Raw genomic sequence first — 17,503 nt, forward strand, 5'->3', positions numbered from 1 at the left:
GCGATCGCTTTTCTAGCTAAACTTCCGCTAAAGTATAAGAATATTGATGAATTTGGTATCAGTTTGTAAAAAAAAAATAGTGTTTTCGAGAAAATTATGATTATTTTGTTTTGTCCGTTTTTTTTTTTTTTTTTCCTTTTCCCCCTCTTTGAAATGTCAAAGTTGGGGGTGCGGCCTCTGCGGCGGTGCGGCCTTATCGCCGGCAAATACGTTATTACAGGGGCATTACTAGATTTGGGGTTTTCCTTTTCAGGACAGCATATTGTATGCGAAGGTTGAGCTAGGGTCCGAATCCCGACACGACACTAATATCCTTTGGGAAGAAATTAACCTGGACTTGCTACTCTCCACCTAGGTGTTAAATGGGTACCCAGTAGGATGTGACCGTCATTGTTGGTCAAACAGTTTTGAGAGTCAAGCAACGCCTGGCTGGCATGCTCCCAAGGGAGTTATTATTATTATATTTAAGGGCCCAATTGCCCAATTCTGTCTCCCTTCTTATCATGCATGTGGTATACTCGTTACAGCTCTGAATCAAGAGCTTTCCAGCACGTCAAACCACAAAATGAGGGAGGGGGACTTCAAAGGGTTAACAAAAGGAAATACATACCCATGCATGTCTGTTCATCATTCGTAAGAATAAAACCTGAAAAACAACTGCAGTTAAACCCAGGACTGTCATTAATGCAGCTCTGCTGACAGTCATGAGTTCCCAATTCACATTCATTGATATCTGTGAAAATAGAACAATAAGAATAACAATGACAGTTAACAAACATAAAGTAATAATAATTGTGTTATGTTAATAAAATGTCTTGCTTTACCAAGGGCAGCCTCATCAACATTTACACTGTTCTCCTTAAGGGACCTGCAATCATATAACACACCCCGGCTTTAAGCCAAGCTACCATGATTAAGGAGCACAAGCACTCAATAAATTTCGTCCGACCAATAATAACATTAAGAACAAATAATAATGATAACATTAATATTAATATAAATATCATTTATAGTATCATTATACAATTTATATTATTTGTCTCTGTATGTTTTTTAGTTATCTCTGCCTGGAAATGAGTTAAAATAGTACTGCTCTGACTTGAATGGCGATGCCATATGGGCCACATATAGACCGTGATTGGTTGATAGTTTGTCACATGACTGAAGTGCACCAATCATCTCCAAATGCAATTTGTGTATAGCTAGAGTATATGAAGTCACCCTAAAAAACCTACATGGTATTTTATGGGTTAGCGGCTAAGAAGTTTGAAGAAAACAAAGGATAACCTAAAGTACCTATCACGGAACGCAAGTACGTCTATGCTTTCACGCGGCCCTTGTTCTATGTGAACACAGACACATGCATCGACGAGTCTATTTCTTTGTATCTCTTTGTAAAACAAATATTTGGACTTCATATTTTGAATCCAGTACAACAGGGTACCCCTTCTGTCAAAACAACAAATGTTTTGGTGATTGAGTTAAGAGTGCAAAAATACAACAGTGGAAATGGCTTCAATGGACAAAGTTGCACGGCATTTCTACATGAATATGTGTACAAGGTTTTGGCAATTTTCTTCAATTTTTTAATGAGTTTTTCTTTCATGGACTTATTTGTACCTCTTTCCATAACTAGATAGGTACCATTTCGGTTAGGGTTGTGTCATCCAAACGATGTACGAATACCACGCCCATTGTCAGTTCAAACTGGAAGGCTGCCATAGCCCCACATGGCTCAGACCTATTATCAATGTCCATGACTTTCCATAACTTATCATAATTAATTATTTTTCCATGACTATCTAGGTTTTTTTCATAATTTATAAGAATATAGAATTTGTAATAGCTACATGTACATATAGGTCTTTATAACTACCTTCACATGTGAGTCCACTTCCTTGAAGTCCTTCGTTACATGAGCAGACGAATGATCCATTAGTATTCACACACTGTGCGTCCATATCACAAGGGTCATTGACACATTCATTCGCATCTAGATAAAGATAGATAATGCATTACAGTGAAAACCTTTACGTCTTTCGGATAGTGATGCCAAAGGTCGGTCCCCAGACACTAATCATTATATCTGATTGATTTGATAAACGTCGGTAAAAAACCCAATTACACACCTGTATATAAAGGCCGCTCAATGGAGACAAGAAAAGCGGTCTTTATAGTGAGGTAGTCTTTAAACGAATAGTCATATATTAAGTGTTGCATCACTAGTAATTTTAAAGTCTAACATACTTTACATACATAACACAGTAAGATGGATTTCAATAGATAGATTTGGTACCAAATTTGTAGTCATGTACCAAATTTTGACCGAAATATTCTAACTTTCCCACAACTACTCAAAATTAAATTTGCCCGTTGAATTATGTACAGACAGCACAAATTTATGATTGAAATTCCCATTATTTCAGTTTCAGACATTACCATTTACTAGCCAAACTAACCTTTTACTTATAAGACGGTAATACAAAGTTGGTTAGCTTAGATTTGATACCAACATTGTAGACATATGTCAAGTTTTGACCAAAATTTACTAGGACTTTCAACATTGCACAAAATTCTAAATTTCACCACTCAAATTGTATGGGCAGCACCGCTTCCTTCACCACCCCTGGTCTTCCAACTTCAAAATGCTGTTAACACCAATTGTGAATATAATAATTAGCAAGAAAATTACATTGTAACTCAAATTCGAAAATGCTACCAAATTTTTTTGTATCAGCTAGTCTACCGTATATGGTTTTGAAGACAATTTACTCTAGGATGGAACCAACATGTGTACAGCACCACCTTTTTTTTGTCAAACTCATGACACATGTCTTTTTACATGTAAAGATTTGCCAAGGCATAATAAAATATATAATGTCCTTATTGTATTGCATAATCATTAAATCTTTTGGGCAAAACAGAAGTTGTTATGGGCTGTAATTTTTAGGATCATCAACGTAAGACAGTTTTCTCTTCACCTTCACATTCTCCCTGTAGATTTTGTATGTAGCCGTCGGCACACTGACACTCAAACGATCCGTTTGTGTTGACACACAGAGCTGACATGGTACAGTTATCATCTTCAGAGGCACACTCGTCGATGTCTAGATAGAAATATCAAAGCATATGTCAATTTTTTTGTGAGCAACATTTTTACGCAAAAAGTAGATTGACAAGATATTGCAAAAAAAAGTCACTTCAGGCTTAAAGTTGCTCAAGCGTGGGTATATAGAGGACAACACACAGACGTGCGATACCTATGCCATCGTGCAAACTTTTTACGCAAGGGAGCGTATTATTGGCTCAGTGTTATGTAGTGATCGCCAACTTGCCTACTTCTCAAATGACCGAGAATATCGTCCGTGCCCGATTTATCTCGAATTTCGAACGACTGTTTGTAATTTAGCTTTAAAATATCAAATTTATTAATATGCGATTAATTGAATACATTATATAATGCACATTATTATAGTTCTGTAAACATGTTTATTTACAATTTAATCTTGCAAGTTTTATTTGATATTTGATGGAAATTCATTAAGATTATATTATCAAAATATGGTCAATGTCCGGGCGTTACTAGATCTTGCTTAGCAAGCATGCAACATACGCGTACATGATATTTCACTTTGTATGCAATGTACGTACACTGCAAATGTTCATGCAGACTTCATATGACTGCATTATGTACGATTATTATGGTATTACGTGCGGTACTCCCAAACAGCGCCAATGTAAACACTGAGTTTCCTTCAGGAGATTATGGCAGTTTCTGTGTGTTGCCCTCTATATACTCAAGCTTGAACATTTTTAAAAGAGGTATTTTGTAACCAGAGATTTTATTTGTACAGGCTTATTCGCGAACGCTCTGTTAAGTGCTAAACATTTTTGTGCATATGGAAGCATACCGACTTTCACTGTTTGTAATCCTTACAACACACAGAAATATGGAGTACACGTAGGACCATTGTTGCATTGTTCGCCCACCTGTGACCAAATAGACTATTTTTTATAATGTTATGTAATCATTTCATTAGCTTGTTCCGAATAATTGTATTTCAACAGTTACAACTCAAATTGAAAATATAAATATCATTTTGAGTCATATCACACAACTACCTCCCAATATCTAGCAAAGGTACGAGCCATGTAGTTGGCCTCTGCCAGTGTATGTGTCAGCCAGCATTATACAGTCAGTAGATGGTCCATGGTCTGTTGGCCTCTGCCAGGTCCCTCCCAGTGTATGTGATAGCCAGCATGACACAGTCAGTAGATGGTCCATGGTCTGTTGGCCTCTGCCAGGTCCCTCCCAGTGTATGTGTCAGCCAGCATGACACAGTCAGTAGATGGTCCATGGTCTGTTGGTCTCTGCCAGGTCCCTCCCTGCTGTGTACGTGGCATCCAGCATGACACAGTCAGTAGATGGTCCATGGTCTGTTGGCCTCTGCCAGGTCCCTCCCTGCTGTGTACGTGTCAGCCAGTATGACACAGTCAGTAGATGGTCCATGGTCTGTTGGCCTCTTCCAGGTCCCTCCCAGTGTATGTGTCAGCCAGCATGACACAGTCAGTAGATGGTCCATGGTCTGTTGGCCTCTGCCAGGTCCCTCCCAGTGTATGTGTCTGCCAGCATGACACAGTCAGTAGATGGTCTATGGTCTGTTGGCCCCTGCCAGGTCCCTCCCAGTGTATGTGTCAGCCAGCATGACACAGTCAGTAGATGGTCCATGGTCTGTTGGCCTCTGCCAGGTCCCTCCCAGTGTATGTGTCAGCCAGCATGACACAGTCAGTAGACGGTCCATGGTCTGTTGGCCTCTGCCAGGTCCCTCCCAGTGTATGTGTCTGCCAGCATGACACAGTCAGTAGATGGTCCATGGTCTGTTGGCCTCTGCCAGGTCCCTCCCTGCTGTGTACGTGTTTGCTAGCATGACACAGTCAGTAGATGGTCCATGGTCTGTTGGCCTCTGCCAGGTCCCTCCCTGCTGTGTACTTGTCAGCCAGCATGACACAGTCAGTCGATGGTCCATGGTCTGTTGGCCTCTGCCAGGTCCCTCCCAGTGTATGTGTCAGCCAGCATGACAAAGTCAGTAGATGGTACATGGTCTGTTGGCCTCTGCCAGGTCCCTCCCAGTGTATGTGTCTGCCAGCATGACATAGTCAGTAGATGGTCTATGGTCTGTTGGCCCCTGCCAGGTCCCTCCCAGTGTATGTGCATGTCAGCCAGCATGACACAGTCAGTAGATGGTCCATGGTCTGTTGGCCTCTGCCAGGTCCCTCCCAGTGTATGTGTCTGCCAGCATGACACAGTCAGTAGATGGTCTATGGTCTGTTGGCCCCTGCCAGGTCCCTCCCAGTGTATGTGTCAGCCAGCATGACACAGTCAGTAGATGGTCCATGGTCTGTTGGCCTCTGCCAGGTCCCTCCCAGTGTATGTGTCAGCCAGCATGACACAGTCAGTAGATGGTCCATGGTCTGTTGGCCTCTGCCAGGTCCCTCCCAGTGTATGTGTCAGCCAGCATGACACAGTCAGTAGATGGTCCATGGTCTGTTGGCCTCTGCCAGGTCCCTCCCAGTGTATGTGTCTGCCAGCATGACACAGTCAGTAGATGGTCCATGGTCTGTTGGCCTCTGCCAGGTCCCTCCCAGTGTATGTGTCTGCCAGCATGACACAGTCAGTAGATGGTCCATGGTCTGTTGGCCTCTGCCAGGTCCCTCCCAGTGTATATGTCAGCCAGCATGACACAGTCAGTAGATGGTCTATGGTCTGTTGGCCCCTGCCAGGTCCCTCCCAGTGTATGTGCATGTCAGCCAGCATGACACAGTCAGTAGATGGTCCATGGTCTGTTGGCCTCTGCCAGGTCCCTCCCAGTGTATATGTCAGCCAGCATGACACAGTCAGTAGATGGTCTATGGTCTGTTGGCCTCTGCCAGGTCCCTCCCAGTGTATGTGCATGTCAGCCAGCATGACACAGTCAGTAGATGGTCCATGGTCTGTTGGCCTCTGCCAGGTCCCTCCCAGTGTATGTGACAGCCAGCATGACACAGTCAGTAGATGGTCCATGGCCTGTTGGCCTGTGCCAGGTCCCTCCCAGTGTATGTGTCAGCCAGCATGACACAGTCAGTAGATGGTCCATGGTCTGTTGGCCTCTTCCAGGTCCCTCCCAGTGTATGTGTCAGCCAGCATGACACAGTCAGTAGATGGCCCATGGTCTGTTGGCCTCTGCCAGGTCCCTCCCAGTGTATGTGTCAGCCAGCATGACACAGTCAGTAGATGGTCCATGGTCTGTTGGCCTCTGCCAGCTAGGTCCCTCTTAGTGTATGTGTCAGCCAGCATGACACAGTCAGTAGATGTTCCATGGTCTGTTGGCCTCTGTCAGGTCCCTCCCAGTGTATGTGCATGTCAGCCAGCATGAAACAGTCAGTAGATGGTCCATGGTCGGTTGGGGTGGGGGGGGGGGGGTGTTTCCATTTACTGTACTGCTTCTTTCTGACCCACCTGACACACTCTAACCTGATCCACTTTGTTCCCATTCATTTTCTACACAGAGGCATTTTCATGAGAATATTTGTTGAACCCAGTTGCCATTCATTTAGATGTAAAAAGACTGTGGTGGCTTAGCAGGTCACATCTGAATGAGCACTATAGAGTTTAATATTATACCCGTGAAGACCTTCCTGACTTACCAAAGCATTCAATTCCATTTCCAACATATCCTGCATTACAGGTGCAGAGGTAGCTCCCAGGATTATTCTCACACGTCGCATCAGCACTGCAATCATCGTTAGTGGAGCACTCATTAGCATCCTCACAGTAGGTACCGTTGCCGACCCAGCCTTCATCACACGCACATGAGAAACTACCACGTGAATTAACACAAGTCGCCTGTGAGGCGCAGTCATTTAGAGATTCGTCCAGACATTCATTCATATCTTGAATAGAGAAAAGAAATAGAAGGTGACAGCTAGGTCAGGGTAGTGGTGAGCACAATTTGTCTTTCTTTTTTCAGTGCCCCCGAAAATTTGAAAATCGTGCCTACCGATATTTCGCCCAGTTGGGGGGGGGGGGGTGTAATGAGCACTAAATTTCAACCCCCGTTCCTCTACATTTCCTCTTTCCTACCAATGCCGGATTCCAACAAACATTCTACTACCCCTTCCGCTCAAAGACTTTATAGCACCGTTTTTATTATCATCATTATTATCCAATCACTGTCCTCTACTCCTCCTCTTTCCTACCAATGCCAGATTATCCTAACCCCATTCCTCTTCTCTTCCTCTTTTCCACCGATGCAAGATCGTACAGTATGCAGTGGGCTTTAGACAGTCTATTCATACATATTGCATATACCTGACCGCAGTTAAGTGTTTTGTGCAAGCATGCTCACCAATAGGGGCAACCTTGTCAAACAGTGCAAGGAATTAATGGCTTTGTGTGTGAATCGCCACCAAACAATACTGAGCGTGGTCAATACATATTCACCCGCATTCTGCCCGCGCAAATGTGGAAGTTTATCATGGGCGGTACTGTACCTGTACAAGTGGTTCCATCTCCTACGTAACCCTCATTACACATGCATATGAAAGAGCCTTCATTGTTTCCACACGTTGCTTCCGCATCGCATGGGCTCTCCACCGTGCATTCATCAATATCTGGGAATAAAGACAATCATAAGCTTAATTATCATCATCATCATCATAACAAAAATACAATTTTTTATGAAATAGGGTGTTTGTTAGAGAGCATCTTATTGGCTGAGAAGCAATCACATGGCAATTTGTTATACGTGACCAAATATGCAACATACAGCCTCTTTTTGCATGATAAAATGTACGTCATACCGCATATATCTAAGTATGCGCATACCAATTGTTTGTACTGCCTTAGCCGCATAGATCTGACATGGAAAGCTTGATGGCTTGAACAAACCCCCAAGGTATGAGATCTCAAATACCCTTATACTTTTATGCAACACATATTGAATGCATATCGTTCTATATAAAATATATATATTATGAGTCAGAATTTCCCAAGTGCAATTCTATTTCAACGTCAGCATGCATAACATCACTCAGGAATTTGTCTTTTCATACATTGTGTTATACTGAACTCTGGAGCATTCAATATTTGTATAACGTAGTGCAGCTACATGTACCACCATGTACTAGCTTTTCTGCCTTTTGGTGAACGTGAACCTAATCATTGGTGTGCTTTTAAAAATCATTATTGTTATTATCATTATTATTATTATTACCATGTTTATTATTATGATTGTTATGATTATTATTATAACCAAAATTATCATAACCATTGTAATGATTATTATCATGATTCTTATCATTACTCTTACTTTTTCACTATTCATATCATCATCATCATCATCATCATTATAGTTGACATTACTGACCTTCACAATTGACGTTATCATTTGTAATTGGGGAAAATCCGACTTCGCAATAGCACTGATAGGAACCGATGGTATTATCACAAAGACTGTTGTTTTGGCAACCGTGTGTACCCAATATGCATTCGTTGATATCTGAAAATAAATAAATATTTCAATTTCCGATACAACTCATATTAACCCGACATGTGACTGAAACCTCTTTCAGATGTGAAGCTGTGAAACGCGGCATTTTTCAGGTTTGTTCGTTTTAGCATTTATTCATTCATCTTAGGTGAACACTTACTTTGAAACTTTTGTAGAAATTATGATCTTCAAAATCAGGACTAAATGAATACATGCCATAATAATTAAAGAAATTAAATTGTTCATATCCTTACGTTTTGCAATTTGTCAAGATTTATATATTTTTTGATAATGGGACATATTAAGCATTTTCGACAAATATTCAACCATGGCCCTAGTACAATCAGTCCAACTTTCATTCTTGAGTTACGAAAAAAACATAAAAAACATCAAATTTACAAGGACTATATATGAATAATATAGTTATTACTGTACTTGTACTGTCACAAAATATACTTTGGTGATTCATTGCGTTGAAATTATGCTTTATATGAAGGGTCAGTCTAATGTATAGCATATCCTATAAGTTAAACAAGTTTCAGTGAATTGCATTATGAAACTGTGAACATAAATTGACATAAACATAATAATATTCAAATTTGTAAAACGCTTACTAAAATGTTTCTAAGCACTTTAAATTGTAATTATTATTACCATAGTCATTGGATTCTCTGGATCATTATTGTTATTATTATCATCATTATCATCATTATTTTTATCAGTATAATGTATTATTGATATCATTATTATTATTATCATTATTATTATCAGGTGGGCTGTATATCATAAAGACCACCTTACTATTATTATCATTGTAATCAAAATATACTTACCATTACACCTTCTTTGATCCATATCAAGTGTAAAGCCATCATTACATGTGCAATCATATCCATTAAGTCTGTTATCACAGTTTTGATCACATTCATTAAGTGTGCCATTTGCACACTCATCAACATCTAGACAAAAATCAGCATAAAACAATGTCATCTAAAAGCACACAATAAACTGTCCGTTCCATGAAAATTTGGGGGCTAAAATTGATACTGAAAGATGAAGTTGAGTTCTGGTCATGCAGTTACAAGTACATTATGGAAGAAACTGTTTAGAAACAAAGGTGAACAGTCAATAAAGTAATATATAATAAATATTGCATGCAGTGATGTTTTAGAATCATCAAAACAACAAGAAATGTACTGGCAAATTGCTGAAAACTACACACAGAAAGGAGTTGGGTTATGAATTAAAAAACGACAAATGTACATGTCGCACTATGATAATCAGTACAGTTTGATATAGTATCATGATGTAGTAAAAAATCATAGATGACTTTAAGAGAATACTAAAAACACTTTATTAACAAGTGTTTTCTCCTGAATGTGTTGTTTTGTTTTATTTTAAGCACCTTTAGGTTATTTTTGTCATCAATCTTTTTATTTTCAGAGGCTGGAGCACCATCTGGGTGAAAATGTTGCTCACTATAAATGACTACATTTCAACTGTTGTAATTATTATTATCATTATTGATGATATTATTATTATTCTCATCATTATCATTATTATCAATATTATTATTATCTTAATTTGTATCATGATAATTATTTTAAAAATTATTGTTACTTCTATGGTAAACAAAGGCATACCAAAGCAAGTTAATCCATCTCCTGTAAGAGACGGTGGGCATGGTCCACACATCGGCATAACTGAAGGTGGCGGCTCGTCAGAGCAGAAAACACCTTCATAACAAGGGGAACCTTGACAGGAGTCGAAGTCTATACCACAGTGATCACCTGACCAGCCAACATCGCATGTACATGTGACAACCTGTAACACAGTCATTAAATTCAATCCATTGATGTTTCGTTAACATAAAAATAAATATTTGAACTATGCATGGTTTGGCAAGCACAGTCAAGATACCCTCCCTTTTCACCTAAGATCCTAACTGATGACAATTTGAATGACCAGATGCCCATTTTTTTACATTTTCATTCAGCGACTCATTTATTGTGAATTGTTTTTGCTCACTCATGCATGACTGGTATAATTACAAATGAATATAATTTTAAAGAGGTTTAATTTTATGTTTATTTTAATTTATGAAAGCTAGATTAATATTAGATACTTTTTTTAGAATCATAACTATAACGATAATAGTGTCCAATTTCTTGTTTTTACTGAGTGCAATATCATATTTACTATTTAAAATGGATAACAAACATATATATAAACAGTACATATCAAAGCCATGAAAAAAAGTAGATGAACTTTACTTTATGAAAACAAATTATAAAACATGTAATGGATGGGTAATTAGTTAAGAAACGTTTTGTACAAATCAAACAAAAGCAAGAATAACAAAAATAAAATGTCATGTATGAATAGAAGTGCTAAGAACATTCTTACAGTACTTCTAGCTATTTTTCTGTTACAATTTACAACACCATAGTCTGTATTTTGGTAAAACACAGTCACAAAGGACTCTGGAAAAAAAATCAAGGTAATTTCAATTTTTGTGCCACCTTTTGATAAATGTGCAAAACATTACAATGGATGGTTACATAATTTGAACATGATTTCTAAAAAGAGCAGTAAGGTGATTATTTGTGAGTCTCTGCGACTGTGTTATGCATGGAGATATGGAATTCTTCAGTAATTTATTTTTGTGGAATAAAAGTGTTGCTGTAAAAATAGGGCAAAGAGATTATGCAAAATTACTTGCTTGAGAAAACATTGACAAAGTTGTTTAGATCATACAGAAGAAACATTGGTATTGGTACACCAATAGCAATCACAAGCTGCGTTTTTAAAAATATGTACATTTGTTTGATTTTAAAAATTATTTAAAAATACCAAAAAAAATACTATGTCGGCATTGATATTTCAAGATCTAAGTTTGCTGCTACTAATAGTGAATGATTGTATATGCTTTTGTTAATTTCTTTTCCAGTAGACCTAATTCCATATTTCTACTCACGGTAAAGCCATTGTTGTTGAGATCCTGATTTGCTGCTAAGATGTCAAAGTTGCATACTCCATCATTGGAACACTGACACACTCTGACCTTGTAAGCTTGTAACGTACTTGCTCCAAAACCGTCGGTTGCTACGATCTCAACCATAGAAACATCTAAGCTTGGAGGAGTCCATGTGAACAATCCAGTATCTGCAACAGTCAAAGAATATAATGATAATAATAATAATAATAATAATAATCAATAATAATAAAAACATATAATAACAAAAATGTATGACACGCAATGTAAATCTATCGTCCGGCAGTGGCAGCAATTTTTGTGTCATCCTTATGTTCGCAGGAGCGACAAAGCTCCCCTCTTCCCCTCCCTGCATGGAACAAAAGGATGACGTAGAGATCGCCACTAGTATAGTATATATTTCCTATAGGAGCTCAGTGTTATTATGCTCTAGCTCCTAACCATTAGGAGCCAGGAGCCATAGCATATAACACTGAGTTCCTATAGGAAATATATTCATTCAGATGGTCATAGCTCAGCCAATACTTAACATATTCAATTGGTTTTCGACATTTGGACATTATTTGTTATGCTCTTTCAGAAAACGAAGAAAAAAATGAGAAATTCTAATAGATTTTTATGACGTCACAGCTTCGGTACTCTATTTGACTTTCACTACTCCTAGAGCTAAGCCTAAAGTAAAAACTAGTGCTATACAATGTAATCCCCCCCCCCCCCCCCGGCGAGACCTTGACGGGTGATAGAGAGGGATATAGATATAAGCATGATAGAGGGACAGAGGAAGGGAGAAAGAGTGCTTAATTTTCACAGTTAAAATTGTTGGTATATCTCCAATTCTGGGTCATTTTGCTTCGTTAGAACTTTCATTATGGTCTTCATCTAAATTATAAGTGACTTTTGGACATAACAATATCTTAAAACGAGTAAAATATATATTTCCTACTTCTCATTTCCTTACAGGCAGAGCCCCAGTAAGATTTTGTTTAGACTATTACATAAGATGATGAAGAATACAGCTGCAATCCAATATCTTAGTCTCTCACGCAGAGCTAGCTGCAAGGCTCTGTCCAGGTTTTAACGAGAGAAAAAAAAGTGGGGTCGTGATACCCAACCTGATTTACATTGGTCCATAGTGGTGGGGTATAGTGGCTCTGTCCAAGTTTTAACGAGAGAAACAAAAGTGGGGTCATGATACCCCACCTGATTTACATTGGTTCCTGTGTTATAGTAGTGGGGTATAGTTTTAACAAGAGCTTTTTGTAATGCAAATTTTTGAAAATGTGTCTAAAAAGATGTGCAAGACTCTAAGGGGGCAGGCTAAATCACCCCCCCCCCCCCCCCAGCCTTTTTAGGGTTAAGGATTCGGGAGGAAAAAACACCAGATGACCTTTTTGTATGGTGAAAAAGAGAAAGCAAAATAAACATATTCTTTGGAAAAAGAGATAGAAGAAAAGCTACAGGCGAAACACCTGCATCATCAGATCATGGGTAACAATCCCATTGGCAGTCTGTGGACAAAAAGGTAACCAATAAACGGTTTTGAAAAATTTAGCATTATGGTAATTTATGCAAATAAGTTCATAAAATTCACATTTTTACCATAAATCAATAACTCTTCATATTTTATTTACATTAGTTTTCATGACATACATTGAATATTCTTTAGACCGTTTAGAATTATAATACAACAAACAAATTTGGTAAGGCCAGGTTATTTCTTATGTTATCTATTGCTTCGATAATTTCTCCATTGTTTTTTAACTTACGTATTTTAATATTGAAGTGGTGGTCATCCTCGCGAGTTCCAGGACAATCAGAAAACTTGCGGAGGGGGGTATAATGGTCCCCCCCCCCCTCCCTGGCCTGATAAGGGTTAATGTGCTCACAAATTACCCAAGGTTCTAGGTTCTAGATTCTAACTTTAGGCTCCCGATATTTGATGCTTATGCACAGCAATCAAGGAATTCATTCCTACCAATTTTTTTTTAATGAAATTACTCTTTTTCATGATCGTCAAAGCTTTACTGCTCATGTCTGATTTGTAATTGTCATCGTAGCATACTGGATTAAAAGATGAATATTAAATGTCACTAAAAATTGAAATTAAACTGCAATGTACTTTGGTCTATGGTTGCGCCAGGCTGAACACCCTGCAATGAATACTGCACAACATCTCCATCATTTGGGTCTGAAGCTGTTATTTGTAAGGTGACTGTTTGGTCAACAGTTACACGCAGAATACCGCTCTCTGACAGTGCATCTGTCGAACTGGTCTCAATGACAGATGTGATGTTTGGTGGGAAGTTATCTATAAGTTAAATGAAAAACAAAATAATAACAACATTAATAATAATAATAATAACATAAATAAAAATATTAATAATAATCAAAACAATAATAATGAACACAGTAAAAGTAAAATAAATATTATTGAAAGTAATGATAATAATAAGAAGAATATCATTTCTAAATTATGTTTTCATGTGATACATAGCGCATTTACATAAACATATTTATACTGTACCAGAGTATTTTGCATGATGTTTCATTTACGGTAGAGGGGGTGTTTAAAAATTTGAAACAGATTTACAAAACATGCTGTCCAAACAGCATTAATTTGTATTAAAAATTAATTTGAATTCATTAGTATTCATTTTCTTTTACATGAAGAAAATGACTACGAACTGAAACTTACTTAAATCCGATAGTTGTTCTTCAAAAGCATTATTAGAAGACAATGTTTCTAAACCAACTGATGGATCAACTGCTAGGGAATCAAAGAGGCATGCTTCACTACCCCCACAAAACGCTATAGCTTCTGCTGCCAACTCCGGATCTGCTGCAATCAGCTCTGAGAGGAAGGGAGGGACGTAGTCAGGATCGTTATAATAACTCCAATCCCGATCACCGTAATCGAAGAGGGATTCACTCGGTAAGATCATCCCTTCAGAGAAAAGAAATAAATAAAAGATAAATGGTTAAGTGAAATCTGAATAAAATAAAGACAGCTCAAGGGAGACAAGAAAAGTGGTCTTTAGGTGCTCACAGATTAATTCAATTCTACATGTATATCGCAATCTGAACGTACATGCATTACAGGATTACTTGAGAAAATGTAAAAACATGTTGGGAATGTCATTTAAACAGCTACCAGTAACTAGAAATGGTGGAGACAGAAAGTTATTGAGAACCTGCTTCTAAAGGACCGTTTCATTGTCGCACCAACAGCCTCAAAGCTATGGAACATAGATAGATACACTCTAGCCCATAACTTACATATTATGTATCTAGACTCTTGAAACACGTTGGCCTCAGCCATCATAATACATGAATTAACTATTGCTTTGTCGGTGTCACAGATATGTATGATTTATACAAACGGACCAGGTATTTTTAGTCAATGATTACTCCACCAATAAACATGTACTAGGGTGATCAATTTATAATAATAATAATAATAATATTATGGGTTTATGTATACCATTTCATACATCCATAATGTCTCTCAGCGCTTCACAGATACATTTTTACCCCGTTCATTCGATTAAGGCTTTGCCTGCACAGAATATATGTACATTCTCCACACCATGTGGAGCATTCCAGCCAGGCGCCACTTTACAGCGCCCACAATGTTGAGCAAACTACATCTTTTGCATCAATTAGGCAGAACAGATCCTTTTCTATGTTCAAGTATTTGAAATATCCAAAAATGACTAAATGCCACTATAGACCTTTTTGAGAAAATTGCACATTTTGTACTAGATCTTTAAAAACAAGTCAATGCAAAGCGTAGCATCCCCTCGCAGGGTACAAATTGCCTATATACGTCAGAACAAGTTACCTCCGTTGGACTATAGTATTATATTACTAGGCAAGGAAGTTATCCACATTTTCACATATATTATTAGGGGTTTTTGCATATTTAATGAGCTATGACCTTTCACCTTTGACCTACATACTCAGAAATCGAACTTGGCTGTACATGTATTTTGATACCATGTACCTTCATATTAAATTCCATTAAAATTCGTCAAACATTACTCAAGTTATCAAATGGAAACCAGATTCGCATATTTAATGAGCTATGACCTTTGACCTACATACTCGGAAATTGAACTTAGGCTGTGTTTTGATACCATGAACCTTCCTATAAAATTTCATTAAAATTTTTTTTAACAATACAAAAGTTACGGATCGGAAACCAGATTCGCATATTTAATGAGTTATGAGCTTTGACCTACATACTCCGAAATCGAACTAAGGCTGTGTTTTGATACCATGAACTTTCATATCAAATTTCATTAAAATTCGTGAAACAATACTAAAGTTATGGATCGGAAACCAGATTTGCATATTTAATGAGCTATGACCTTAGACCTACATACTCCGAAATTGAACTTAGGCTGTGTTTTGATACTATGTACCTTCCTTTCAATTTTCATTAAAATCTGTCAAACATTACTCAAGTTATCGAATGGAAACCAGATTTGCATATTTAATGAGCTATAACCTTTGACCTTTAACCTACATACTCCGAAATCGAACTTAGCCTGTATTTTGATATCATGTACCTTCATATCAAATTTCATTAAAATCTGTCAATCATTACTAATTTATTTTTTTTTTTTTTTTATTTATTCGGTTTAAAAACATCAACACGTAAAGTTCAGGAACTCATAATGGTTGATTTACAATGAAATTGAATAGTGTAAACAAAATTGAACCAACAAATATACACTTAAGAAGAACATATTGTTTCACACACATGAAAATATGATTGCAATACAATATACAACGGCTGGCTAGATGTGGCTAGACCAAGGCGAGATATGACAAGGAAATCGAAAAGAAGATAAATGACAAAAGAGAGAGAGAGAAGAAGAAGAAGCGGTGAGAGAGAAAGAGAGGGACAAGAAAGGGAAGGGTAGAAAGAAAAAGAGTGAAGGTAGGGGGAAAGAGAGGGGGAGGGGAGATATGGAGGGGAGGTGAGGGAGAGGGAAGGAAGAGAGAGGAAGAGAGAGGGAGAGAGAGGAAGGTAGAAAGAGAGAGAAGAGAGACAGGGAGAGAGTGAGGTATAGAAAGAGAGAGCGAGAGAGAGGAGAGAGGAGAGAGAGAAGAGAGAGAAAAGAGGGGAGAGAGAAGGGGATAGAAGAGAGAGAGAGAGAGAGTGAGGAGAAAAAAAGAGACACATGGAGAGGGAGAGAGAGAGAGGAGAGATCTTTAAAAGGCAAAATAAGAAACAAGGTAGATAAACGTAGCATTAAAACATTAATACATTTGTTATACACATCTACACAGGAGAAGGCGCTCCGGAGCGTTCTGAGAAGACAACAATGGATTGGCCTGCAACGCATCGTCGTGTCCGCTCCGAAGGCCACAGTGCGCCTGCACATGATGGTCAACATTTCAGCATTTTCAAGAAATTTAGAGTAGCTAGAATGTACAGGCAATTTGGCAGTAAATAGCAAAATATAATCAATACCCTTCCCGACAATGTTGTGCAAAACATGTAAAGCTAATTGTTAAAGAGTTGACACCTCTATTAATTAATGGCAAAACCCGCACTTCTTCAATATTCTGGATTAGAAAAATACAGCTATAATAAAGTATTGCACCTTGTAGTGGTTCTAAAGAGTCACAACATGTGAAGCTAATTGCTAAGTTGACACCTCTATTAATGGAAAACCCGCATATCTTCAATTTAACAAATCAAAAAATACGGCTATAATAAAGTATTGCACCTTGTACATGTATCAGGTCTAAAGATTCACAACATGTGAAGTTAATTGTCTGGAAAAGTTGACACCTCTATTAATGGGAAAAACCTGCAAATCTTCAATATTATGAATCATGTATAAGAAAATACAGCTTTTAATGAAGTATTGCACGTTGTTTCAGATCTAAAGAGTACCGGTACATGAAATACAATTCAATTTTTTGGAATTCACATTAGGTTATTGAGAGTCTTAATGACTTGGGG

At 38.0% G+C, this 17,503-nt stretch overlaps 1 protein-coding gene across 1 annotated transcript in view; it reads right to left on the reverse strand.

Annotated features, from left to right (window-relative positions):
• LOC589875 (fibrillin-1) overlaps positions 1-17,503 on the reverse strand; it is an 88,628-nt gene that overhangs the window by 45,412 nt on the left and 25,713 nt on the right. The window contains exons 12-22 of the mRNA XM_030989122.1: positions 14,219-14,467; positions 13,643-13,831; positions 11,506-11,693; positions 10,172-10,352; positions 9,362-9,487; positions 8,406-8,537; positions 7,531-7,650; positions 6,685-6,930; positions 2,982-3,107; positions 1,877-1,993; positions 611-733 (exon numbers count right to left, since the gene is read on the reverse strand). Of these exons, the coding sequence (XP_030844982.1) occupies positions 611-733; positions 1,877-1,993; positions 2,982-3,107; positions 6,685-6,930; positions 7,531-7,650; positions 8,406-8,537; positions 9,362-9,487; positions 10,172-10,352; positions 11,506-11,693; positions 13,643-13,831; positions 14,219-14,467 (1,797 nt within the window). The remainder of the gene's footprint in view (positions 1-610; positions 734-1,876; positions 1,994-2,981; positions 3,108-6,684; positions 6,931-7,530; positions 7,651-8,405; positions 8,538-9,361; positions 9,488-10,171; positions 10,353-11,505; positions 11,694-13,642; positions 13,832-14,218; positions 14,468-17,503) is intronic.

This window comes from Strongylocentrotus purpuratus, unplaced genomic scaffold (assembly GCF_000002235.5).
Source record: "Strongylocentrotus purpuratus isolate Spur 01 unplaced genomic scaffold, Spur_5.0 spur5_scaffold_18, whole genome shotgun sequence".
In the NCBI taxonomy this organism is placed as follows: Eukaryota; Metazoa; Echinodermata; class Echinoidea; order Camarodonta; family Strongylocentrotidae; genus Strongylocentrotus; species Strongylocentrotus purpuratus.